Consider the following 26074-nt stretch of genomic DNA (forward strand, 5'->3'; position numbering starts at 1 on the left):
TTCATGTGCGTTAAGAATATTTATTTATCTTAATTAAAGGCATTTATAACCTTACAGTGAAAGTAATCAAACTTTTTCTTTACTGCGATTTCTGCATTGCTTTTTTACAATCCAGATTCAAGAAGACAAGGATTATGTGGAGGGTTTCTACATCCGATTTAGAGATGTGAGCGGGGGATCACAGAAGTATAATATGGTGACTGTGCTCAATGGAGCAGCCTCGTCCTACGTCCTCAGTAATCTCAGGCCATACACAAAGTATGAGTTCTTCTTGGTGCCGTTCTTCATGAGCGTGGAAGGACCACCCAGCAACTCAAGGAGCGTCCAGACGTTGGAAGATGGTAATGAAGGAACCTGACTTTCTGTGATGTGGAGCTGAAATTTATGAAGCCTACGTGAATTTTTTTGAAATGAAATTTCAACCTTTGAGGCTACAGAAGAAATCTAGTACTTAAAAATTACTAATAGTCTAGGATGAAAATGCAACAGTTTTATTTTATGAGGTTCTTATTATATACCTTATAAAGGATATAAGCTCATCACTAGGAAGTTAACTTTTAAATGTAGACCGATTTTGTGTTCTGAACACTGCCGCTGTCACCTTTTATTTTGTCATAATAGAGAAAACGTATTATCATGTCAGACTTCAATCACTCACAATTTTCTTTTTACGCTGGGCTTACCTTGGTTGTGAGCTCGTCCGGTAATGCATGCCTGTCCCGTTAGTCACCACAATCTTTGCAACCTCTAAACAGCGATTGTGACTGAGCATAATTTGTTATTCAGAGTTGGAGAATATCAGTGAAGCTGCAGAAAACTTTCAGGCCAGATGACTGGTATATAGCCTTTTTGATGTACTTTCTGGAATAATTATTTAGCACCCTCAGGCATAATACACTTCATGTTTATCCTTGAAGCATCAAAGTAGAGTTGCAAAGACACATATTTTAAGAGGTTTATACACTTGACACGTTAATGACACATAATATAATTATCCTTATTGTGTGAAAAACCTTTCCAGTTCCAACGGCAGCTCCGCAAGATGTTACAGCTCAAGTGCTGAATGTTACGACAGCCACAATCTTCTGGTCCCCTCCTCCTTCTCAGCACTGCAATGGAAAGCTGAGAGGCTACAATGTGAGTCTGAACTGTACCCTAGTGCTTCGCATTCCTCTTTCTTCAACCTAAGTCATAAGTAAATGCTTTCAAAACCTTTCAAATCTTTGCAAAATATGCATCTAAACAAAAAGTTTAGATGAATATTTTCTAAAGTAAACATTACTTTCTAGTCCTGTTCGATAAGCTACTTTAATTCTAAAATTGTGTTGATGTGATTACAGGTCTATGTAACAGGAAACCTGTCTGAGCCCTTCTTGAACAAGAGTACGAACTCAACGACAAACACCCTGCTTGTGACAAACCTTAAAGCGGGGGCTTCTTACAAAGTTCGCATTGTTGCTCACACCTCGGTTGGCAGCGGGCCCCTGAGTTCTCCAGTTCCTTTCAGTATGGGTAAGTTCAGACTGGCTCTCGAATTTTTTTGTAATGAACCACAGTAAACGGCTTTGATAAAGTATTTAATGTTGAGATCAGTAAGTAATGTGATGGATTTATGCTCTCTTTTCTTACCAACAGATAGCCCATCTTCGCCATCGTTGTCCACCCCTTTTAACAGCATTGTAAAGCAGTCGTGGTTCATTGCCCTTATTGGGTGCCTTATGTTTATAGCTGTCAGCGTGTTTGTGCTGTTTGTTGTTTGCAAGCGAAAACTCGAATTGAAGAAGGCAATTACAACAGGTGAGAAAGAAGTTTGAGAAATCCTTTTATATTTCTTTAAATATATTGCCTATTATGTCCCGCCTGAGCTCGCTAATCAACACTTGTTCCAGCTCCAGTTCAGAAGCCAGAGGACCTAAGGTAAGGGACAATTTAGTCACTTAATTTTTATTTTGAGATTGAAATTGCATAGTTACGAGAGAACCATTGTGATTGGGACTGCCAATCTCTCTCCCCTCAGCAACTACTTAAATTCACTAACTGGCAGGACGGGGCTTAGTCACCACGACGCCCTATGGATTAACCAAAGTGCCTGGAGGCCTTGTGATTCATCTAAGGACGCCTTCTGTGACACTAAACTGCTAAACAAGATGGACTGCGCTTCAAATGATCTAAACTACTCCAGGTAAATGTGCATGTTTATTTGAACTAATTTTACTGCACAAAACGCAAAATGCGACGAGGCAACATTATTGGTAGACAAATAATTGATCCGAAATAAATTGCAGAAGGGTACCAATTCTTCGTAAAGTTTCATGTAGCATACATATTAGGAAACACTTTGCAATAAGTAGAATGGGTGACAAAATTCCTGGGTGACCAACTTTTACTGCTGCTCGCTTTAACATACTTCTGTTATTGACTTCCAAACATAAGAAAGGGCCTTGAAGTGGATATTTTGATTGAGTCAAATTAATTCTAATGGTGCAACCAGCTGGTGATTAGGAGTTCGAAGTCATAAACACAACTAAACTTGTTTGGCTTTGTTCAAGATGTGTGGCAAAAATAACAAGCCCCTTCCTTGGGATTACCTTTACATTTAATTTTCAGGTTTCATATTTTTGTAAATGGATAGCGATCGATTACAGAAGCTGAGAAGTAGAAAAATATTATGACATACGCAAAATATAGCAGGAATATTATTTCAGTTTATGAGACAATAGCTCTTCATTTTTACGACTTACTTAGCATTCAAACAGAACACTTATTTCTTTATATAAACGGAACTGGCTGTACATATGCATAGTTAATTTCAATGTCTCATAAGGTACTAAACACATTGATAGTATGCATTATATAAAACAATTTGTCCAAAGTAGCAGTAGTTTTGCAACGACGACATCGAGCTCTGTAAACTGTAGGTTTAATTCAAGCATCTTCTTGTTTTATATTTTCTCACGTACCATGTCTTAAGTTCATTACCTACATTTTTGCTGCCCTGTCAATCTTAAGTTCCTCAAGTCTCGTGTTCCATCTTCTTCCATTCGCACCAAGTATGTTATCCCATATTAGCCATCGCAATTCACCTTGTAAATCGGTCTTGGTCTTTGGGCCTAGACATGAATTGGAAATCGTGATGTGACTTTAATGCAATTTATATTCCTAAGGTTCTGTGTAAGGTGGTGGTAATTATAATGCCGGCAGTTTCTTCAATGATAGAATCAATAGACTTCCCTTAATCACCTGTATCTATACCAGCTGTTTGTGTGAATACATTAAAAGATCACTACAAATAGGGTGGTTAAGAAAACTGAAATTCCTTTTTCAAACAAACTTCAGAGAGGTTTGTTCCCAAAACGTCAGTGATTGACGGACGTGAGAGATTGTAAAATACACTAATAAACAAATTAATTACGTAATATTTACTAATGAACGCTTTAGCTAAGGAAAATGAACTTATGAATTCTAAACATAAACGTGATGAACGTATTCGAAAACTCCCAGATCAGACAATTAGAACCATTTGTATATTTTTACTAACTAAAAGTTTAGTAGTAAAATTAAGGTAATTATATTTGTAATTACATAGTGTTTTTTTTTATTCCTGACGCCCCGAAACGAGTTAATATTATTTTTTGATTAAAATTAATCTCAGAAAGCCCGGTATATAGGGTGTTTTAATGCGTTAGCATTGGAACGCTCGTTTTCACAAACACCCGCCGGTGTCTGTTTCGTGCGTCTGTTTGTCAGCGCCATGCATGATGTCGCGAGATGTTGGGGTAGGTGAGGAGGTATCGTGTCGGCGCAAGTCAGCGGCGTGGAGAGAGGGAGAGGGTGACGCGTGCCGACGTCAGCGCTTTGGACCAATACAAGTGTCGCATACCTGGTGCTGAGCCAAAGACCAGCAGGCGCCGCGCTACTTTGAAATGCAGCACAGCTGAGTTGCGGCTCCTGTGATGGATGTGGTTCTTTCCACGACTGATATGGGTGACGGTATAGGAAATGGGAAGGGGTCCTAAACTAATGAAAACGGGTGAAAAGCAGGCGAGAAAGAACCAATGGTAACACATCTCTATCGAATTAATCACATTTATCGTCGAAATTTTTTTTATAGGTTACAGGTTTCTGTTAAATGAAAGACGTATAAGCTACGCTAATCCTGTCTGCTTAGTTAAGTTATACGGTTTGGGGGACATACTATCAAGGAATGATCGTCAGCATATACTGGATAATTAATAAAAATCTGTAAATTAAGTGTTCATTTCGTGAAAATAAACATTCGTTCAACTCGAAGGCTGCTGAGCGTCATCAGAATCCACAAAACAAGTACGTTTTATAAATGCTCGGAGCGCGTGGAAAGCACAGCTGTGCTCTAAAGTTACCTCTCGTGCAACAGGTGCAATGCTGGGAGTGCGAAGACGCGGATGATAAGAGGCGGAAGAACCTTGATGGTGCATCTTCGCACAATCAGCCTTGCGGCTGCTGGACGAGTGATAAATTTAGGGCTCCAGCGAGCTCCCCACGCCACCCAAATTTTTTCTGTTTACATATCTAGTAGTTGCTGTAATCTTTCTGTTTACTTATCTAATAGTGCTCAGCAAGCAAGTTTCTAATTGAAACCATATCTTCGACTCCGATAACACAAAAATAATTAAGGAATAATTATTAGTTAAAGGGGAGTTTTAGAATAGCGCATGCTAAAGCTTTGCGTGCGCAAAGAATAGCGTCGTCGCCACTGCGCATGCTCCCAACGCCAACCAGGTTTCGCGCTTTGCGTGCGCAATTTGAGCCTGCGCTATTTCTCGGAAATAGCGTGCTTACGCAAAGAGTCTTTGCGCTTCTCCAAGAAGGATTCGTGATGAGAAGTTGGCTTAAGCCAAGACGAGCAGAGTTAAAAAAATGGCGGCTCCAAGGATTATGTCGGCGGCTGCTTTGGCGGTGTCATGAGTACGACGTCGGTGGCATCCTCGCGACTGCGATTTTCAATACGGGACGACATTGTACTCGGTTTGGCAACGATCACCGACAGCTTGATGCTTGTGACGCGCGAACATTTCTCGGCGAAGGTACGATGTGCGAAGGTCAGTACACGAGACCTCTCTTGCCGTGGCGACGCAAGCGGACACGACCGGTCAACCGCTCGCGTCGCATTCTCACGTTTAAACAAATCTAAAATGGTACTCTGGACCAAAAAACTTGTTTTTTTCTAAAGTTACAGCATTTTGTGTGTGAAATAAAAATTGTGACTGTATCTTGGTGGCGTCGCAAGCGCGAGATGCTTGGGCTTTTGCGTCGCGACGGAGAAACGCTATTCTAAAACTCTCGCGTCGGGTGCGCTAATACAAGCGCTAAATTTAGCGTTAGCGTTCGCTAAAATTGCGTACGTTATTCTAAAACTCCCTAATCAAACGAGTTATCTTGGCGATTAGCACTCTATATTGTACCCCCTTGACCCTGTAACTCACCTAACTGCACAGACCGCATTAATGTAGCTTCCACAGCTTATTAAAAAATAATCGGTAACTTAAAAAAAAGAAGAAAAAAAAAAAGCCTTTTATGTTGAATAGTCTCTTCCCCTTGGAAATAGCGAGCGCTTGCAGTTTCGGCACTCGGATCATTCGGTCTTGGTGTTAGGGCGACCGAGCGACGGCTCACAGGGGCACAGGTAGAGCAAACAGAGCTGCTCCGCTCGCTAGAAGTTCCGCTCCGCGGCCGCCACCTGCGCTGCTACTGCGATATTCTGGCTGTTCTCTCCAACCCAGCCGCCCAGCCCCCCCCCCCCCCCCCCCCCCCAAATGCTTCGCCAGCACCACATACAGCGCGAAAGTCGTCGTGGTGGACGAGTGCGGCTCATATTTAATGCTTTCAACCCTTTGTTGACGAGTGTCTCCAGGCAACAAACCACATGTTTTTTTTTTGCTTAATAGTTTCGGTTTCATCACTGTTTTTTACCAGTAGTTTGACGATAGACTTGAAGACCGAAAATACAGTGCCATCTAGTAAAAAAAATGCAAATAGCTGACAAGAAAAAAAAAGTTTGGCGCACAAATACGTGGTGACCGAGAACGGCGTTTCCCCCAATTTTCGGGCGAAAAATATGGATAATTGTTTCTTTTGCCTCTAATATTTTGCAATAGGTGACCGCTTTACTCGAGGCTATTGTGTTCTCAAATATTATTGACATGTCAAAGTGATCCGTAGAGGTTACGCAAGGTAGCCACATTCGGACTTCTGACTGGTGTTAACCAATGGCAACAAAGCTGGTACTTGCAAGTTTAGCTTACATTTTCTTTTTTTTTTATTTCGGCTCTGTTATTTCATTTGATTTTGTTAGACACTAATATCCTAAAAATAAATGTTTCAAGCAATTCTTGTATATCTCGTTAATAACGGGTTAAGGTAACCAATCGACGGGCAATTCCCACGGAATAAGAAGCATACACCCCAAGTAAGCGTGACGGTTTAGAGAGCTTGATCGCCACTGTTTGACAGGAACGTGGACACTTCGGTACCGCGTCATATTCCTAGGCTTTTTTGAACAGCTCGAAACTAGGCTTGTAACACCACTGCATCCATCTGATATTATCCTAACTTTTGATCACCAAGTGCGGCTTTCGCAATCACTATCCTGGCTGCGAAAACAACGCTGACGCAAACATCGAAAGTGAAATGTTGCGAGTGGCTACGGATCAAACTTCCCTGGAGCAAATGGTACGGACAACTTCTACGAGTAGCCCGACGTGCTCTTTCACTTTCCCATGGATTGCTTTAACTTGTTTGTGGAGCGCTCCACTGACTCCAGAGGTACAAGCGGCACACGAAGAGATTGCTTGCATCTCTTGAGGGCACAAGAATCTGTTCGGTGAGCCCCCGACGAGCGCTCGCTGTTTGCCACAAGAAGGGGATCTAACAATTATTTAATCTTATAGTATTTGCCACTATTGCTGTAGATATGATGCATTTATCTGGATTTCTTCTTCACAAAAAAACAGTTACATCTGAAAAAGGAGCCGATCTCTTCCAAAAAGATTTCCCACTTTCTTCAAAAGTTTTATAGAAAATAGTGCATAGGGGCTATAGATGTTCTAGAGAAAATGTATCCACTTTTCTATCTGATGTCTGCAGCTTTTGCCCAATTTTTTTTTGTAGACTCTCTATAGAACTGAGTGTATCGAGATTGAATAAAAATTCTATAGAAGAATGATAGCAATCCTAGCAGCGTTTCTGTGCAGTTCTAGTAAACACTGGGCAGGTTTTCCGATTAAAACATATCATGAGCATTCATTTTAGAATTGTCGCTACACCATCAATAGAAACATGCTCTTATTACTTGCCTTGTGAACATTGCAGACATCAGGAATACACAGGCCAATAGAGCACTCATAACACAAATAATTTAGTAGTGTTGACCGCTCGACCGCCATAAATACCTTCATCTCAAATGCAATATTTCGAACGAGGACCTCACCAGATGATAAAACGATGACAAGTACATTGTCTTTTTCTCGCTAGTAATTTATGCGAAATGTTGTTTCTAAGGGTCGGTGATCTATATCTTCAACTATAAAGCATTGCAAAAAGCGATAATTATATGACACACGAAAAAAGCAGTCTCCTTTACGAGGTTCCTACTGGGTGTGATGTAGCTTCACCGCACTGCGTGTTATTATTTTATTAAGTCCATAAAACTTGTATATCTATATGGTGGAAAAAAGTCTATGAAGATGTGGCGATAGAAATTTTCTGGCATTTCTATTTTCTCTGCTCTATAAAATTCGGTTTAAAGAAGCCCAAAGAAGAACTATTGAAAATTGTTGATATGTGGTGACTGGGCGAATAGAAAGTTGTAAGGGTCATTAAAATGTGAATAATATTTTTGTAGACTGCCTACAATTTATTTGTAAGGTATGCTTAATTGCAAATAAAAAAAATTCATAAGGTTTAACGAACTAAATATATCCTTGTTCACTTCCTCGTAAAGTAACTATATGGGTGGGTGAACATTGTTTTGTATGTGTTTAGTCCATACAGGAAGTACCGCTGAAGCACAGTATTTAAGTTATAAAGCTATCGACACAGCAGAATATATACTTACTTCTCAAAACCTCAGATTCGAGAGTCATATCAGCAACATGCACCGTCACCAAGGTTTTGAAAGCAGGTTTGCATCTCAGGTAACTTTCTTTTGAAGGATCGTTATATTTGTTAGCATAATGGCTTTTATCCAGATAAAAAAGCTAACTTTAGGTATTTTGCAGTATCCCATAAAAGTGATGTAATCATTGTTTGAAGCAAATATATTTTGGTCTCAAGTCCTGTAAATTACTTATTTTCGCGAATTTCGCGACTTGAGAGTGATCGCGAAAATAGAACTCGCGAATATGTTTCCCTATGGTAACAAACACATTGCGTACCAGGTCATTTGCGAATTTTCGTGCTCGCGAAATATTACATAAATTCACACTTTGCCGAATTGGCGAAATATTGATCCCGCAAAGATAAATTTGTTTACAGTATGCTTTTTCTCGGGTTCAATAACAACTGATCTTCAAGCCTAGAACAAAATAAAAGGATTACTCTTACTCATGTGACATTTACATATTAAACATAACTTATTGCTTTTTTCTCATTTCAGTGTCTATGCTCCTCTAAATTGTGGCGTCAGTGCTTCAGACTATGCAGAAGTTGATACACAAAACCTGACGACTTTCTGCAAAAAAGACCTGCCTTTGATTCCAGAGCCATATGCCACAACTACATTGATTAATCCTTCACTCCAGAAAAGCTTCAATGGTTCTGTGAGTGCCAATCAGCATTTCCTCAGACTCTATCAAAAATTGTATGCTGGGATATATAGGCCATACAACCAGCCAATAAATATGTAAAAAAAAGTTGCCTTTACTCTATTCTTGTTCTTCTTTAACCATCTAAATTATAACACATTTCCTAAAAATGGCTTAGTTAAAATTCATAAAGACAAGGACGTAGATATATGTTCCTCTTTTAAATTTTTATTATGACTATATATAAATCTCTGGACTTTCGTGAAATCAGATTAAAATACGAGGAAGCCAAGGTACTTAGCACTTCCTATTTCTAGGCTAAAGACGGGCGCAGCGGGAGCTCTGGCGAAGAAGGAAGTCGGTTATCTGACAAGGTTTTTGATCTCGAATTGAGGCTACCAAACAAAGGTACATTATACCCCTAGTTACTCACACAGAATACAAAGTGTGTCTTGTTCAAAGGGTTATAAATAATTCTTTGCGCAATTCTTTTGTAGCAGAAGACATTACGGACAGACTGCTGGAGTCTGACAAGCTCACAAGCCCAGTCAGTGATTCTGGTAGCTACACAACAGGTGAGCAAACCTTAAATTATATGGGATACGGTACCAAAGCAATAGACGTTTATTTGGCACAGTGATGAGCTCCTTTTCTATAGTTTCATCTCAGGGTTTTCTGACCCACAGACGAATATGGCATGCCCATAAAGAAGAGCCGACAAAAATTCTCCAAAGGGAAAGCCATGCCCAATGGCCCCATGATAAATTGGGCCCAGATTATCCCTCCACCTCCGGAGCAGCCTCCCAGCGATGCTGGCTCAGCGCCAAATACCCCCGCTTCGCATCGAAGAGTGTCTTCACACAGTAGTCAGCCAAAGAAAAAGGTAAATACATTTAATTCTTTGCATTCCTTGGGGGCCCTTCACCAGATGTTACACAGGGCGACAGTTGAAATATTGGTAATCTTATTGCTAAGCTATGCTTTTATACTCCTTACCTTATGATAAAGAGTAGTAGATACGACGAGCCATTCTAGTCAATCCAGCATCTTGTATTGTCTCAGGCGGCTCCGCACCCCTCACGTCATTGTGCTCGTCCCAAAAGTCGCGAGACACTCACACAGCATTGGATTGGCTGTGATGGCATATACTCATGCCAAAACGCTACACACCTTTTGTGGCACAGTTTAACAAGTGGAGTACAGTGTGTGCACCATGTTATCCGCACTTGACATTTTTGTGATATATAAAGTGACTCAAGTCACCAGGCTCGATCGAAAATGAGCCGTAAAAATCGACGTTTGCACGTAGCAATCTATACTTTTCGTCAAAGATGTATTTCACAGGTCGGTTATTTTCTTGTAAGATTACAAACTGTAGCTATCTTTCTGTAAAAAATAGGGCCGAGTAACTTGCCAGGGGGTACGGCGGGTGGCGACGTAGACGACCAAGTACAATAGCGGGGTGTTTTGGCGTTCGTATTAATAGATGGCGCTACCTCCTTATCTTGACGGTTCGCGACAACCGTGGTTTATTAAAATGAACATAATCTTTTTGTAATGTACCTTTGGTTAAAAAATGAACGTGGGTAGTAAAAGCAAAACTTAAAGTAAAAAAAAAACAAAAAAACAAAAAAACGTCTGCACATGGCGCTTTTGCTGCCAACGGATTTCGTCTGCGTGTCGTCTGCTTTGTTTTGCTGGTCGGCTGCACCTTCGGATGCAGGTCCCGACGCCATCTATCAATACGAACCCCGAACACACCCCGCTATTAAACTTGGTCATCTACGTCGCCGCCCGCCGTAGACCCTGGCAAGTTTCTTGGCCCTATTTTCTACAGAAAGAGAGCTACGCTTTCTAATTTTACAAGAAAAGCAGACCTGGTGAAATAAAACTTTGACGAAAAAGTTTAGATTGCGACGTGCAGGCGTCAATTTGTACGGTCCATTTTAGATCGAGCCAGGTGACTTGGGTCACCCTTTATATAGTTTCGATGAATGTTCGTGCAACATATAGTAGAAAAATGACGTCACCTCTTTCTGTTATGTTCTGTGCGTCTATTATCACTACCGAAAGACTTTAGAAATGTCTTTCTCTTGCCTATTATTAAGTATATATATATATATATATATATATATATATGCTTCTGAGTTCTCAGACAATAGGAGCTCTTCAAGGGCTCCTAAGTGTACTCCTGTGGGCATATATATTATAAGCCTACACGAGTAAACTTATATATTAACCCTTGACAAGCTTCCTATTGTCTGGGCACTCATAAGACATAACATCCTTCCAGTGCTATAAGCTTGTATTTTCTACCTTCTCTTCCCTAAGAATAGTATCTATGTCAATTTAGTGCTATTAAAAGAATCAGGTGTGGCATCAGCCAGCCATCTTCCTTGTTGTTCTTGAAAACCTAGTGATTTATATTGCTTGGTCTCAAATATCTAGAAAATGTTCTGATATTGCCAGTTTTCCTATACTGGGTGGCTTGCTTTTCCATTTGCCAAAAGTAGACCCTGATTTGCTTGTGCAGCTGCCCTCAGGTTGCTCCCAGGCCTCCTCCAGCAGCGCGAGGGTGTTGCAAGGGGTGCCCAGGTTCACGGGTCCTTCCCCATGGGCTAGCCTTAACGAATCTAACAGCCTCGGGGCCTGTTACGCTGACCCCAGCACGGGCCCCCATTTCACCACGAGAGGCCTCGGACCACTGCTGAGTCCTCCGCAGCAGCCACAGTCGCAGACGCATCCATCGCCCTTTTGCCAGTCTCTCATGAACAAAGGGGTGCAATCGTCCCTCCCGTCACTACTCAGCAAGTCAAACTCTGTGTCACCCGCCCTGGAGCTTTCTAGGCCGCACCTAGCGACGCTTCAAGGTCAGTTGGTATAGCACATAATTTAACATGAACTTGTAATGAACTTTGTTTCATCCCATGGCCTTAGGAGAGGATGCATTTCGATCAGATATCTACCTCTTTCAACTGCCACAGATTTTAGTTTACCTGTAGATCAATGATTTACTTCGTACTGATATATAATAGAAGAGCTTTAGATAATTTCTGTCTTCAGTGGGTAAACATATACCAGGTGCAAAATGTTAACAAGAATAAGTTTTACTCATCTCTGTTGTCTTCGGCCATACGTTTTGCGTAAAAAGTAGTCGTCGCACAGAAATAAAATTGGAGCCTTGTAATCATTATCACGGGACCTCACGTAGTGCTTGGAATATTTAGGTTTTAATTAGTTTTGCAAAATTTTCATTTCAAATAAAAATAAACCGTTTGAATTTGAAGCTTACTGGGCATAATGAAAAACCACGAAACTAGTCAATTAAAAAAAAATATTTGGTGTGTGAGTTTTGTTTTCTGCTGCAAAAAGGATTCTCAAATACAAAATGCTTGCACACTTTTTTGGTTTCTTAACATTCATATTTTTGCTTTCCCTATCCCTGTGCCTGTGGCAAATCTCTTAACTTTTGCACACCACCAAATTTCTCACATGCTTCATATTTTTCCAAAATTTATTAATTCAGTGGTTTTTGATGACGCTCGGCAAGTTTGAGATTGCAACCATATGTTTATTTTTAATAATGTATAGTGTTGAACTCCGCTGTCACGCTAGATATCACGTATTAACAGCGTAACAGCACTTTTGTACTAGCTTCACATCTAAAGGTATGCTCGCGGTTATGTTAAATGTATGTTAACTGAATTCGCTAGATAAACTTGCACAATGAAAATAACATTTATTTCTGCACGCACCGGTCATTTGCATGCGTTGATTACCTATATGCAGAAAAGCAACGCAGTACCATATCAATCCTCTAAGTCATTTGCAACTATGAATGCAGAGGTCACACTCATGCCCTTAATTCCTGCTTTACTCACCTAATGTGAAGGGTCCCAATGGTGGGGTCTCTTTATAGACTGTAGATCAAAGACGCAGCACGCAAAGGAAAACGTTTTTACTGTAAACTGACACGCTGATTTTATCATGCTGCTAATAGTTTCAGTAAAGAGGGTGCTTCAGCATACTCTTGAGTGAACTCTACTGCATGGTGTGCATTAAAAACAGGTGTTTAGTCATGCAGCATTAGCCACATTGCATCTCCGCCTCCCAAAGTCAAAGACTAGAGGCGGTGACAGATTAAGAGTGCTGTACAGGCCCCTCTTACAGAATCCTCCATTAGTTTTGCTTTCACAGAGCAAACGCTTGGGAGGATGAAAGAAAAAACATTCTTCCTGGCCTGCGTTTGCTCTGCTATAGTGAAAAGAGTGGGGGCCTTTGCAGGAAGGGATTGTCCTGGACTCTTTACCTGTCATCATCTGTAGTCACATATGCCACAGCTGGAACCAGTGACAGCAGGGCAGGGGTGGATTTATGGGTGAGGCTTGGGGGAGGGGGGACTGCAGAAAGAAAAGGTAACGGGCAAAATGTCGGCAAAATTGATTTGGTTAATCTAGTATTTGCCAAGTCACCAAAGACTAAACAATATTCCTAAGGAAGCTGGTGTATGGTGTTTTTATATAAAAAAATTATATGTTTGCAAATCTGTTACTCGAAATTAGAGTGCAGCTCTTGAGGAGGAAGAGGGAATGGTACAGATGGGAGGGCGTGCCCCTCCTCCTTCTCGGTACCCTCTCCTCCATCTCCTTCCATGCTCCTCCTCTCCCCCTTCTCTTCCTTTCCTGCTCCTCCTCTCTCCTCTTCCTCCCTTCCTCCTCGTCCTCCTCCTCTACCCTCCTCCTCCTTCCTTCCTTCCCCCTCATCCCTCCTCCTCCTCCGCATGCGACGTTAATATTCCCGGTAAATCGAGCGGAGAAACTGAATTTGTCCATAGGTGATGTGATACGAAGACATGTGGCGTTATTTCCCCCACTAAATTTAGCTGGGAAACTGAATTGGTGTTGACGTCACGTGACGTTAATTTTGCTGCTAAATTTAGTGGAGAATTGAATTGCTGTTGAGGTCACGTGGTGTCAATTTTCCTGCTAAATCTTCCGGAGAAACTGAATTTGTTTATAGATGACGTGACACCAAGTCATGGGACGTTCTTTTCCCCGCTAAATTTAGCGGGGAATCGAATTACTATTTAGGTCACGTCCATCAATTTTCCCGCTAAATTTAGCGCGGTCATGCCGACGACGCCGCTCAAGTCGAAAACGGGCGCGTAAGAGCTGCGCTCTAAAACTACCTGAGCAAGTGGCGGTCGCCTCCTCCCCCCCCCCCCCTCGTAAATCCGTCCATGCAGTTGCGTGGTCAGAGCTTTGGCATTCCAGTATTCCTTTAAACTGATTAAATCAATCAGTTTTGAGTAACCGAAATTATCTTTAATATTTGAAACAATGAAAGGCATGAGAGAAAATCACAAGTTCATTTAAATGTTTCTCTTTTACTACTTATGGTTTAGTCTCGTGGCTGAAGTTCATGCAAAGCCAGCTGATACAACCCAAACCTTCCATTGAACCAGGACACGTCTATCATCCCGCGGATGGGGAGTCAGACGCGGAGGAGGATATGTCACGGCCACGGTCTTTAGAGTCGAGTGTTGCTGGAGACACAGACTATGCACCAAGTCATGGTAAGTGAAATACAGTCGAGCTCGATTACATCGTACCCAGCTATTTCAAGATATTTTCTATTTTGAACAGTCGTAACGTTCAATTGAAAATCCCATGTATAAATGTGGGCACCTTGTGCGTCTGTATCAAACTCCACCAGCCCGGACATTCGATGAATCGAACCGTAGGCCGAGGCACTTGTATGGAGACGTTCTCCGAACACTGCCTTCGCTGCGCGGTTTGCACGTTTGTGTGCGCTGAGAATAAACGACTCTGGCCGCGGGCAGCAAAAAGTGCAAAGAGGTAGAGAAGATGAAAAAAAATAGAAAATCGAAATATTTTGCTAGTCCAGTGTGTCAACTACGGTCGTTAAATCGAGCTTTGAACTCTTTCTTTATAGTTGTCTACCTTTTTCTTCCGCCTTTCGCAATTTGTTTTAGTTTTTCTCTTTGATTACACGTTACTTTTTTTTTTGTTTTTGCTATTTTTACTCTTTTTCTACAGATGAAGACACAGTGACCTCTTTGTTATACGTCCCGCTCTTCCAGCTTTCTCTTTTATTTCCGTATTCTGACAATAGTGCTTGCGGCCTTACCCGTTCGTAGGACCGGCGAGCTGCGCGCTCGAACTGCGGCGCTCGCGGTTCCCGAAAATATGCTTTAACAAGGTACTACTGTATCTAGAATTTTTTGGATTCCTTTTTGGTAAGTTCCCGTTTCTCACAATCTTCAGTATTGGCAGAGATGGGCAGACATTTTCAATGATGCTTAAGTGGCAACGCCGCTCAGTTCCGAAGATTTCGCGATAACGAGTGACTTCGTATTAAAGAGCCTTTCTAAAAGAGACTGCGACATTTGCTTCGCGAAAAATGGGATATATATTTGGACTTCTAATTTTATACACGAGCAGAAATCGAAACTGTAACTTTGGCTTCCTCCGACAACCTTGGCCTTGGTTCGGCAAGAACGTGGCTATCACATGGTACGAGACGTCAAGTGATCGTCTACGCAACGACTGGCGGGATTGGGGCGGGTGTGCGCCAGGCGCCAGTGTCGTCTGCAGTGCACTCTTCACCACGTTTTGGTGTCTACGACATTCGACGACGTCTGCACAACTGCAGCATAGGTCTGCGCACGTGGTGTTCGTAGTGTGGACGAAACTCTGAGAGACAATAATCGCAAATTGTGAGACGATGACGGCGGCTGTGACGCGGGAGGCGGCGGTAATGGCCCGGACCATGGCGGGGCGAACGGACGGCTCCCACAACGCGCGCTGCGCAGACGCGTTGCGCCAATCACGTGGACACCGGTGGGCGCCAAGAGGAAACGATGCTGACGTCACCCGTTACGGTTGCCCGGATAAGTTAAAACAAGCAAAAGGGGGCAATGGTGATGACGTTTAGCTCAATGTTGGCATTGCCCACGTCGTAGCCCGAACTGCGCTGTTGCTTGCGCCTCAATGCGCCCGCTCCAGTCAGCCGATTTCGGCAACTTGGCGAGTTGCAAAGACTGCAGGACCGCTGAAGAAACATTTAGACAGAACTACGTTATAATATAGGACGCATGGTCTTCCTAGGTGATACTCAAGAGGACTGCATTGTTCTTTTTTCTTTTTTTTTTAACAAAAATGAAGCGGAGTTGCCCTTTAAGTTTACATACTTTCATATATCGATTTATCGACTTAAGGAACTAGTTTGCGATCCCGCTTGAATTCGATATATCCACGTTCGACTGTATGCCGTACTCAATCCATGCTGCACAAGTGCCTAAGCATTTTTTTTAATTACGGTGGATATGTTTGATACGTTTAGCAATGTTGGCGTTGCATGTAAAACAGGTATTGCACAGTGACATATCGATTCCGGTGTGCATGTGGGGAAGGAAATTGAAACCAGGCTGAGATACAGCAGCAAAAATTGCTTACTCCTCACAAAGTTAGCACCAGCTGCGCTAGCCGGTATTTTTTATTTTTTCAAAGATGTCAACATTGTTGTAGTCTGTAAACCGTTGAGTTGCACTAATGTCAAGGGTTCATTTAGCAAGCATTTATGGTGATCGTAGATACATTAGGTTAACAACAAACTGATGGCCCGTGCATCAGGATATTGCTATTTCAGCTGGTAGGCATACAGTGCACAATGTTGTTTAGTATTATGTATTATGTATACCTCAACATTATTTGGTTACAAATGTATGCTGAACTCTGTCAAGAGCAGTGCCAAAAAGGGTGTACCTTTATTTAAATAAATATGGTAGTTCTCCGCAGGCAAGAAAATCTTTCTCGAGTAAATTTTCGTGCGAGAGCTGCTTCCCCTCTTCTCTGTGCACTCTAGGTGCAGACAGTCCCATTTTTGCCCCCCCCCCCCCCCCCCCCGCTACTAAGGGATCTCTCCAAGGACGTTATCGGTTATGTTTTCTCAGGTGAATGAACACAGAAGACTATGCATGGACGAAACTTAGATTTTTTTGCACAGTTAAATGGTTACTCAAGAAGCAATCTTCCGAAAGTAATAAGATGAAAAAAAAAAATCATGAGCCATTCCACTCGTTTTGTTTGTTAGTGTCATGTGCTAAACAGCGAAGCGGTTTAGCACATGACACAAACGTGACACAGAATTTAACGGATGCTCCATTAAAGTTGTCCAATTTAGCAGCATGGTACTTGCGTCTTTTTGAAGCGTTCTCCGCACCGCGACGTTCGTCGTCTTGTTTGGTTTGCCGAATACGCTTGGCGTTTTGTGCACGATCTGCGTTGGTGGAGTTTGCCGCCCGCCTCCGCCGCTGACATTCTCGGCGCCGTCCCCTCCATTGCTCTTCGTAGGCGTGTTGCTCTTCGGGAGTCCGGACTATTCGCGGCTTCCCCAAACGACGAGAGGAGAGAAGTGAAATGGATCTATTGTTAAGTTACCCAAGTATAGGGGTGTGCGAATATTCGCCATTTTCGAATAACGAATCGGATATTACCCTATTCGATTCGTTAATCGAATCGAATAATATATCTCAAAAGTTTCGAATATTATTCGAATAAGTTCCGAATAGTCGTTACGGTGTCGCGCCCCGAGATTCCCTTCACAGGCGTCCGTCCCACAACGCGCCGGCACGCCTGCAATATGTGCCCGCAAGATGGCAATACGTACCCTCTTCTCTTAGACAATGATTGTCATCATCGGCAGCAGCCGTCCCTCTCCGTACGTACGTTGCTGTTGCCTCCATTAGGGACCACTGTGTTAGGTATAACCCGCATGTAAGCGATTTGCCGAGGGACGAGACAGGCGACGTCGACCCGCTTCGCTGTCGTTCGATCAGTCGCGCGATGAGGCAAGCCGCATGAAAGTGGCGTGAGCAAGTGACCAAGGCGATGAGGACGTTTTTTGGAAATCCAAACACCGAGCGATGCGACGAGCGACAGTGAGAAATCTCTGTCGCTCGTTGCTGACCCTCGTCGTCGCTGTCGCTCGTCTTGTCGCTCGCTAAATCGCTTACATGAGGTTCAGCATTTAGGAACAACTTTCGCACGAGTTTGCTCGTGCACTCTTTCGGAAAGCGTGTGGTGGAGACGTTTCAGAACTGGTTGCAACGGTACCGCCGTTCTGTGTAAGCGAAGTGGAAGTGGTAGAAGCACGAAGTTGTTCGAAGAGAAAGCGCACTAGAGTGGGGAAGTTTTTCGGCCGCTCCAATGCAATCAATTGAATAAGCCACAACAGCTGCTTTCGTCGAGTCTTTCCCCACACGTTCCATGGTTGTTCCACTTGTTCAGTGTGTGAAGATGTTACTTTTTGAGGGCGCAAGTAGATCAAGACATTGCGTTTTCCCAGAATCTTCTCAGATCAGTGAAAATAAGGTTCCTGGACGTTAGCGCACAGGCACATCACGCGCTTACACATTCCTTGATCCTCAATTCAAGGTCATCTGCTACAAAAAGGAATAAAAAGATAATGTCGAGTTCCTATCATGGACAATGCTTCAGGATCTACCAGGCTCAAGCGAGCTGTGATTTTATCTTCAGCATCCGCGTGAACCGTGATATTATGTTTAGCATTCTAATATTTTTATATAAATATATAAATACAAAATATAAATATAAATATAAATATAAAAAGAGAAGTGCGACCACTTCTCTTTTTTTTTCATTAAACGTTTTACACACACACACACATTTAAATATATATAGTTGAACTCTAGTTATTATTGTCTAGCTGCGAATTTACAATAATTTTAAGAAACGTTTTGTAACAATAAAAATCAATTTATAATCTCTTTGCTCTACTTTAATAGCTGTCTACTTACTATTGGGAAACTGTTCGAAAATTATTCGATTCGTATTCGTATTCGATTCGGTCCCACAATTATTCGCTTCGTATTCGATTCGGTTTCAAAAATCACTATTCGCACACCCCTGCAAAGTATAAAGAATAAGGCGGGGAATTGTGTTCCACGCGCCGCACGTGCCGGCGTCTGCAGCAGCATAGCCTCCTCTATACTCACAAAGCCTGGCAGTTCGACGACGGAACCATAGAGTGCCCGGTCGCAGATTTGGAGTGCGAGGATCTGGTAGCACAGAGCGTCAAAGAGCCATTTCTCGGGGAAACTGGACGTTTGCGCACAGTTTTGGAGCGTCGAGGAACCAAAACACACCTGTTTCCTCATGGTTCGCTCGGGAGAAGTGTGTTTCGGCGTCTCACCGCAGCGGGGCGTCAGTTACGTGGCTCTTTTCTCATCCGTTGTCTGCCGCTCCACCTTTTCCATTTCGGCGGCAGCTTCTCTTGGGGATCTGGCAGGTTTTGTCAGTATATAGAATATATGTCAGTATGCTATGGCAGCAGTGGCAGTTCTAAAGCAAATTCCAAAACAATTGGTATCTCAAATATTGGTATCTCAAAATAAAGCGTCAACGCTTTATTTTGGTCATTTACTTCGAATCTTCTACACAGGGAAGACTTGCGCGTGCGGCGGTGCGAGCGTAGAGGTTTTAGTCACGCAGAAAAATACACGAAACCCTAGCCACAAACAGCTTCGCTGTAAAGGCATTAATGATATTACAAGCATCTAGTCAAAAGTTCCTATTTTCGGTTTTTTTATAGACAGGCCACATTACCCCATTACTGGACTTGATGATTCTCTAAATTTTCTATTTTTGTAACCTGCAGCTATTTAGTGGGGTAAGGTCACACGTAAATCTGTAAATTATTTAGTTTATGAGTATATTATTTTGGTAATCTCGTTAACACGAACTCTGATAATATGGATACCCCGTTATATAATCACATTTTCGGTGAGGGACTATGTATTATATGTTTTTCTAACTCGTTTTTTCGGACAAGTTACATTATGGACTCTTTTTTTTTTTCTGGGGGGATGAGGGGTAACGGAGGTGCTCATATTAACGAGACATGACTATATTTGGCAACCCTAATGTTTGTACATTTAGAAGTCTGGTCATATTAAAAAAAAAAAAACAGGAGATATTGTCCAACAAGGAATTTCCAACTCTATTGCGCGTCACAAGACGCTTTTATGCCAATTTTTTTTTGTAAGTTCTTATTGTCACTGCATGGATAGTCACCGATTTGCCTAAAAATTCGCTCCAGATAAGAATAGACACACCCGATCTTGTAACTCAAATTGCAAGTCACAAAATTGTTTTGCGCAAAGTTATTGGAGTTTTAAATTTGGTCTGCGAGTCTAGCTCTACTGGCAACAGTAAAATACTACATCACACGTTGAATATTGGGAAATATGAGGCATTACAGCGTTCTTCCGGACGGGTTACACGAAGTTTGATTGTGTGAAATAAAGGCTGGATAAGCTGACACCAGTAAAACAAACAAAAAAAAAAAATCCCCCGCAAAGTACTGTTTTTTAGACTGCTCCTTGATGTGCAATCTATGCAACATGTGATGTCACCCCACTCGATGCATGGAAAATCTGAATGTTGGTTTTAGCATCACCTTCACTTGGCGTTTTCTTATGACTTATTTTCAATTGAGAGATGATGAATAACATGGGCAGGAAAGAGTCTGGCCTAAACATTCGAAAAACCGCCTGCCAAGAAACTGTGCAGTAATAAATTCCAGCTTTTATTATTGCACAGTGACCTGAACCTGCTTAAGCAAAACTCCACTTATCTTTTTTTTTTTTTTTTTAATTTGTCCAGTCTTGAAAATACCCAGTTGCTTGCAGAAGGCTGAGATTTTACAGTATAGGTTCTGCTGAACAGTCTGAATGCATTGAAAAATGAAAGCCAAAGTTAATGAGGGTGAACATTCAGTAGCAATTGAGCTGGCACTCTAACCTCCGTAGTTTCATTTTCTAAAAAAAAAAAAAAAATTCCATTATCTGGTTCTTTATATATTTTACAGCACCATCTTGGTCAAGTATGACGGAGCAGAGCAACAGCTCCTGTACAAGTGGTCGCTCCAGTGGTGCCAGTTCCTATGATGACTCTGTCTACAACGAAATAGATTTTGCCAGTGCTGTGGCTTTGGCTGCACAAAATGCTGGCTTCCAGGTCACTGGATCAATCGTTTCCACTGCTCCGGCGGACACAAATAGTGCCAAGCAAGGTGCGTGCGTGTCACATATCTTCAATCATTCTTATTCAAAACTGTCTTTTTTGTTTATTTATTTATAACACCTCTAAACACCCTTCACAAAAGAGGTTCACTTGTTGGGCAGAACAAGCAACTGTACACAATACTATACAGATATTACTAACAATTTGAATATCAAAGTGAATATGAGCAGGATAACCAGTAATAGTGTGTCAAAGCAAAGGAATAGAAGCAAGTACATGTAAAGCTGCAAAAAATGAATACATTTCTATGTTGTAGAAATTTGTCCAGATCGCCCTTGATGGCAATGCAAGTTGGTAGTTTATTTCAGCCAATTAATATGCATGGTGAAAGTCATGGCTTCTAAAACAAGGTTTTTAAAAACCCAAGTGTTACCCAGAGTGCCTTCATGGGTTCTGCAAAATTAAAATGATTTCAACTGTTCCTGTCCCAAAGTACATGGGTTTATTTTGTTTAAGCACAATTTTAACAGACACGAGCCATGCATTGGTGTACAACTTTATTACTATTAGTCATGCCCTGTAAATGTCTGGCTGATCATTCTATGATTCTGCACTGATTTATATTATCAATGCTGAGACGGGGACAGGACAGTTCTGTCTAAGGCAGATACAGGTTCCTCGAGATCGAAACATTTCAAAATCGCCTGGTGTAAAGTGGCGTAAGTGGCATGCCTAAAGATATTAGTCATATATTATGTATCCAACTTGAATCGCGATTAAGAGATGATTGTGTTTGCCGAAAGAAGCGCTGTTGTAGAGGGATGTATGATGATAGAGATTTATGCAAGAGCGATATACAAGCAAGTTTATGGCGACATGAGAAGTTTTTGCAATTAGCATTGTGTTAATGTTTTGGCACTGGAGGAGAATGAGTTATATGAGAAATAGAAAGAACAGCATGGTTTTGCACCTCGTTGAAACCTCATTCCAATACAAGGATACATTCATGAAACATTCGCAGCTTGGCCATAGTAAAAGTACACATCGATTCCTCTGAGTGGCCCCTCGGCGGTTTCAAAATGATTTATATTGCATGATTTTAAACAATGCAGGGCTCTGGAAACTGCGTAGCCTTTTTTGCAAAGGGCAGATTGAATCATTACCTTAACTTTTCTAGTCGGTGCAGCTACAATATGTCGCTCCAGCTTTCTAAAAATGATCTTATTCAGTTCTATTAGAAGTGGCCTAATACTATAGAAATGACCGGTTGCAAATATTTCTTTTAACTAAAGCATAAATCAGTATGTAGTAAAAATTATTGAATTGTTTGCCTTTACTGAGTCATCACTTTTAGCCCATGAACATTTTTTCTGTATAACAATAAACCTACGACTGTAATGGGTCATCGTGTGCTGATAAACTGGTTCGTTTACTTTTTACAGCTTTCAGTCATTCATATGCAAGCCAGCAGTATGCATAAGCTAGCTTCTTAAGAAATAGTGGGCTCAAGAAAATGCTTCAAGGCATCTCCCCAAAATATATTCTACCTAATTTGTGTGCAAAACTTGGCTCGTGGTCCCCTGATCTAGATTATGGATTCCAGTAGTGTTGCAAACATTTAAGTGTAGTTATGAACATTGTTTTCATTATACATATAATTTTGCTCTACGCTGCCACATTATTCCACATTATTCCATAATGTTCCATGCTTCCTTGGAACATTATGCACATATATTTTGGAAGTGCAACAATGCTATCAAACAAGCTGTTGTTTCATTCAGGCAACAAAAACAATATCCCAGCCTGGCTCATCAGCCAGCAAGATGGAAAAGTGTCAAGTGTCCAAAGGCCTGTCAGCAGAACAATAGGACATCAGCTTCGAAACACAGGTAAAATTGAGTTACGATATGCACAGTGAAGATTCACTTTACCGCTTTTGCTATTATACATATAATATTTGCATGTATGGGTGCAATAAAGTAGTGCATAAATATTTTGATCCCCATGAGTAAACATTCAGATCTTGTTAGGTCACTAACCAGAATAAATGATAAACTTCATTATGTGTATTACGCATAAATATTTGTTTGACGGAATACACGTATATCATTTAGTACATGGCATTTTTTTTGTTCAGTTATCCCAATAGGGCACAATAATCCATTTCTCACTTTGACATATCTAGGTAAATATTTGAATTAAAAATAACTGCTGGTTACAATCATTTCACCCCCACAGAAAATTGTGTATACCTAAAGCGAAGCAAGTTGAGGATAGGGTTGATAAATGATCCACAACAGTGAACACTGTGCAATGTCTTTTTTACTGCAACATTATTTTTAATTATAATGCCTGTGTCATGTGTTCATTTTTTGTCCCACTAGGAGATTATCCCCAAACTCAACTACCTCTGTCCCTCAGCCTTCCCATGCAAAGAAACCAGGGAGAGCACGAGAAGACGCCCAAAGGTGATGCCAAAATCTCTACGCAAAACAAAGGTGCTTACTATAGTGTCAGGAATAATCTATTCCGTTAGATCCCTCTTGTTGGAACACTCTTGAAATTTTTACATTAATTCCTCTTAATAGAATGAGAGTGTCATGCGCCTAGGTAGCAAAGTGTTTGATTTTAATTCGGAAAAAAAAATATTAAGGAGGTTTTAAGTTAGACGCGTACGGGGGACATTAGATGAGATAATCCTTATGGTAAATAGTTTAATAAACTAAAATGAGATAATAAACTTATTGAATTATTAGTTTTAAGGTTCATGTTGTAATTGCAGTATTGACGGCAATTATTACTAGAGGACATAACCATTAAAAATAATTTGCGAAACGGTAACGCTTTTTTATATATATTGATCAATCAAGTTTAGTGATTTCTAGCCTGTTATAAAAATTGCGCGCAAAATGAGTGCATGAAGCCCTGCCCACAATGACGCTTGTAAAAGTGACGTAGTCATTTAGGTCATGTCGCCACTCGTGTCGTCGGCTCACACAGCAAGGACACACTGCCGACATAGTGACGACGTTTTCAAAACGACGACGTAACTCTTCCAAGCGTCATTGTGGGCAGGGCTTGAAGCGCTCTATTTTCAAGCAGTAGCTAATTCGGGCTAAAAAGTGGGAATTGTAATTGCTGTAAATGCTGAAATTCCAACTCCAAAATTTATTAACGTCAATTATTAAAGAGTAAATGAGAAAGTTTTATGTAATTTTCAACTTACTGTGATGATTATTACCACATCTAATGTCTGACATGCCTGATAAATACATGGTAAAGACGGCACTCATCTAACTTTCAACTCTCCAAGGTTCTGACATGACGAATAAAAAAATAAGACTAAAGCTGGGAATGTGGGCTCAACATGGGACACAGATACTAGAATGTAACATCAGTTGTGTGACAATTTGCTTGCCTTTATCCTTCACTAGCAGATTTGATTACACATTTCACCCCTAAATTTGTTTCCTTTTTAGCCTTTCACCAATGTAAATGGGGCCCTTGCTCTTTTACAAATCGGCACTGTAAACATTTTTGATGGATCGGAGTGCAGTCATACCTCCCAAAGGTGTTATTCCTGCAGGACAACATGCGATAGAGTAGTCTTGTAAAAGGGGCACTGACAGGTCAAAATAATTGTTTTTTTTTTATTATCCTAAATGACTGAAAACGATGCCTGGACAATACCCTCAAGATTCCAAACTTGCGAGCCGAGCATTTGTGAAGTAAAAAACAATTTCTAAAAGTCGAATTCGAAGTTCCTTCGCGATCCGCTCCAGTGCAGTGATGTCAAAAATTAGTCGTCCTTCAACCTGTGTGTCTCTCATGCCTCCGAACCGTCTCGATCCGAAGTGTCGTGTTCGCCCATGTCCCGTGATCAACCGTTCTTCCTGTGCGTTACGCCTATCACTGTGAGCAGAAGACGCTTCACTTTCGAGTCTGATGTTATTTTAGGGCCCTTTCAGCGATCTCCCTACTGAAAACAATTATATGAATATATTACTGATAATTCTATTGGGCACATCTTTCATATCAGAAATTATTGGGAAGCTCATATCAGTTTCATATGTCGCATATGAGTTTCAGCTAGACTAGGTGGCGCTAGGTACCACCGAATGCATAACCTACAAAAAATATTATTTTGGTCACGCCCCCATTGTACTTCGGGCTCTTCGGGCACCTATTATACACACATGTAGATACATTAGGCATACCGCTTGCATCAGCGGAACGTATACATTGAGCGCATATACGTACGCGGCACAGCAAATATGAATACAACAGCACACCCGATAACGACTTCCGAGCTCTGCGTTTCCGCCTTTTATACTGGTCGTTTTGAAGTTATGGATTTTCTCGGTGACCACCTAAGCAATGAGTAATATTCCCATCATTTTGATTTGTTTTCAGTAATGTCATACTTCCGAGAGTATTTTGAACGGCACAGGGAATGAATCTCCCAGTAAAAGTTAAACGCTAATGCCGTAATTATTTGAAAGCCAATAAAACAAGCTGCTCCACTGCGGTTCCAAGTCACGTGTTTGCTTCCCTGCACGGAACGTCGTATACTGCAAAAAGTGTATGAATTTATTTCTGATATGTTTATCGGACACATTTTCATATCAGAACTTATATAAGCAGATCAGTTCTTATATGTCGTCTATCAGTTCTTTGGTATTTCATATCAGTTTCCTATGTAGCGTATCAGTTTTGAGATATTAAATATGAGTTTCATATGTCGCATATTAGGTTTTGGGTATTTCATATCATTTCTTATATTGATTCATATAAATTTTTTTTAGTAGGGGCTCAAGGTCTTCGAAACAGTATGAGGTCAAAGAGAACGCGCAGAGGACTTTTGTGGGTGACGTGAGGGGCCACGTCGCGCAGGTTCTGGGTGAAAGGCTGCCCCGGCAGAGTCGAAACAAAATTATGGTACTCAGACATCAAACCCAGTTGTTTTGACCGTTTGACAATTTCCTTTTCGAAATCTGAGAGGTCGGCGAGCACCTAAAAAAATAACTTCGTCCGATTCCCCGACTTACCGATCATCCTGAGTGCTACATCTGCTAATTGCCACGGTGCCGCCACGTTTTCCGAGGGAAGATATTAAGCCAGGACGCGACATCACTCCGGAATTCGATTTTCCGTATCTCAGTAAGGATGGCCGTAGTGCGTTCGCAATTGTGTTAAAATATGTTTTAAGAATGTCGTAATTAAATA

At 41.4% G+C, this 26074-nt stretch overlaps 1 protein-coding gene across 9 annotated transcripts in view; it reads left to right on the top strand.

Annotated features, from left to right (window-relative positions):
* Positions 1-26074, top strand: part of LOC8024969 (roundabout homolog 1) — a 111678-nt gene that overhangs the window by 81861 nt on the left and 3743 nt on the right. Inside the window, exons 10-24 of one of the 9 annotated variants that reach the window (XM_042289864.1) lie at positions 116-341; positions 1022-1137; positions 1341-1512; positions 1636-1797; positions 1890-1917; positions 2018-2182; positions 8633-8795; positions 9098-9188; positions 9278-9355; positions 9467-9663; positions 11314-11650; positions 14185-14355; positions 20694-20897; positions 22630-22737; positions 23233-23346. In XM_042289864.1, coding sequence (XP_042145798.1) covers positions 116-341; positions 1022-1137; positions 1341-1512; positions 1636-1797; positions 1890-1917; positions 2018-2182; positions 8633-8795; positions 9098-9188; positions 9278-9355; positions 9467-9663; positions 11314-11650; positions 14185-14355; positions 20694-20897; positions 22630-22737; positions 23233-23346 — 2332 coding nt within the window. The remainder of the gene's footprint in view (positions 1-115; positions 342-1021; positions 1138-1340; positions 1513-1635; positions 1798-1889; positions 1918-2017; positions 2183-8632; positions 8796-9097; positions 9189-9277; positions 9356-9466; positions 9664-11313; positions 11651-14184; positions 14356-20693; positions 20898-22629; positions 22738-23232; positions 23347-26074) is intronic. The other 8 variants (XM_042289878.1, XM_042289879.1, XM_042289875.1 and 5 more) reach the window with 8 other exon arrangements.

The sequence above is a fragment of the Ixodes scapularis genome, unplaced genomic scaffold, assembly GCF_016920785.2.
Source record: "Ixodes scapularis isolate PalLabHiFi unplaced genomic scaffold, ASM1692078v2 PGA_scaffold0__279_contigs__length_252992795, whole genome shotgun sequence".
Taxonomy (NCBI): Eukaryota; Metazoa; Arthropoda; class Arachnida; order Ixodida; family Ixodidae; genus Ixodes; species Ixodes scapularis.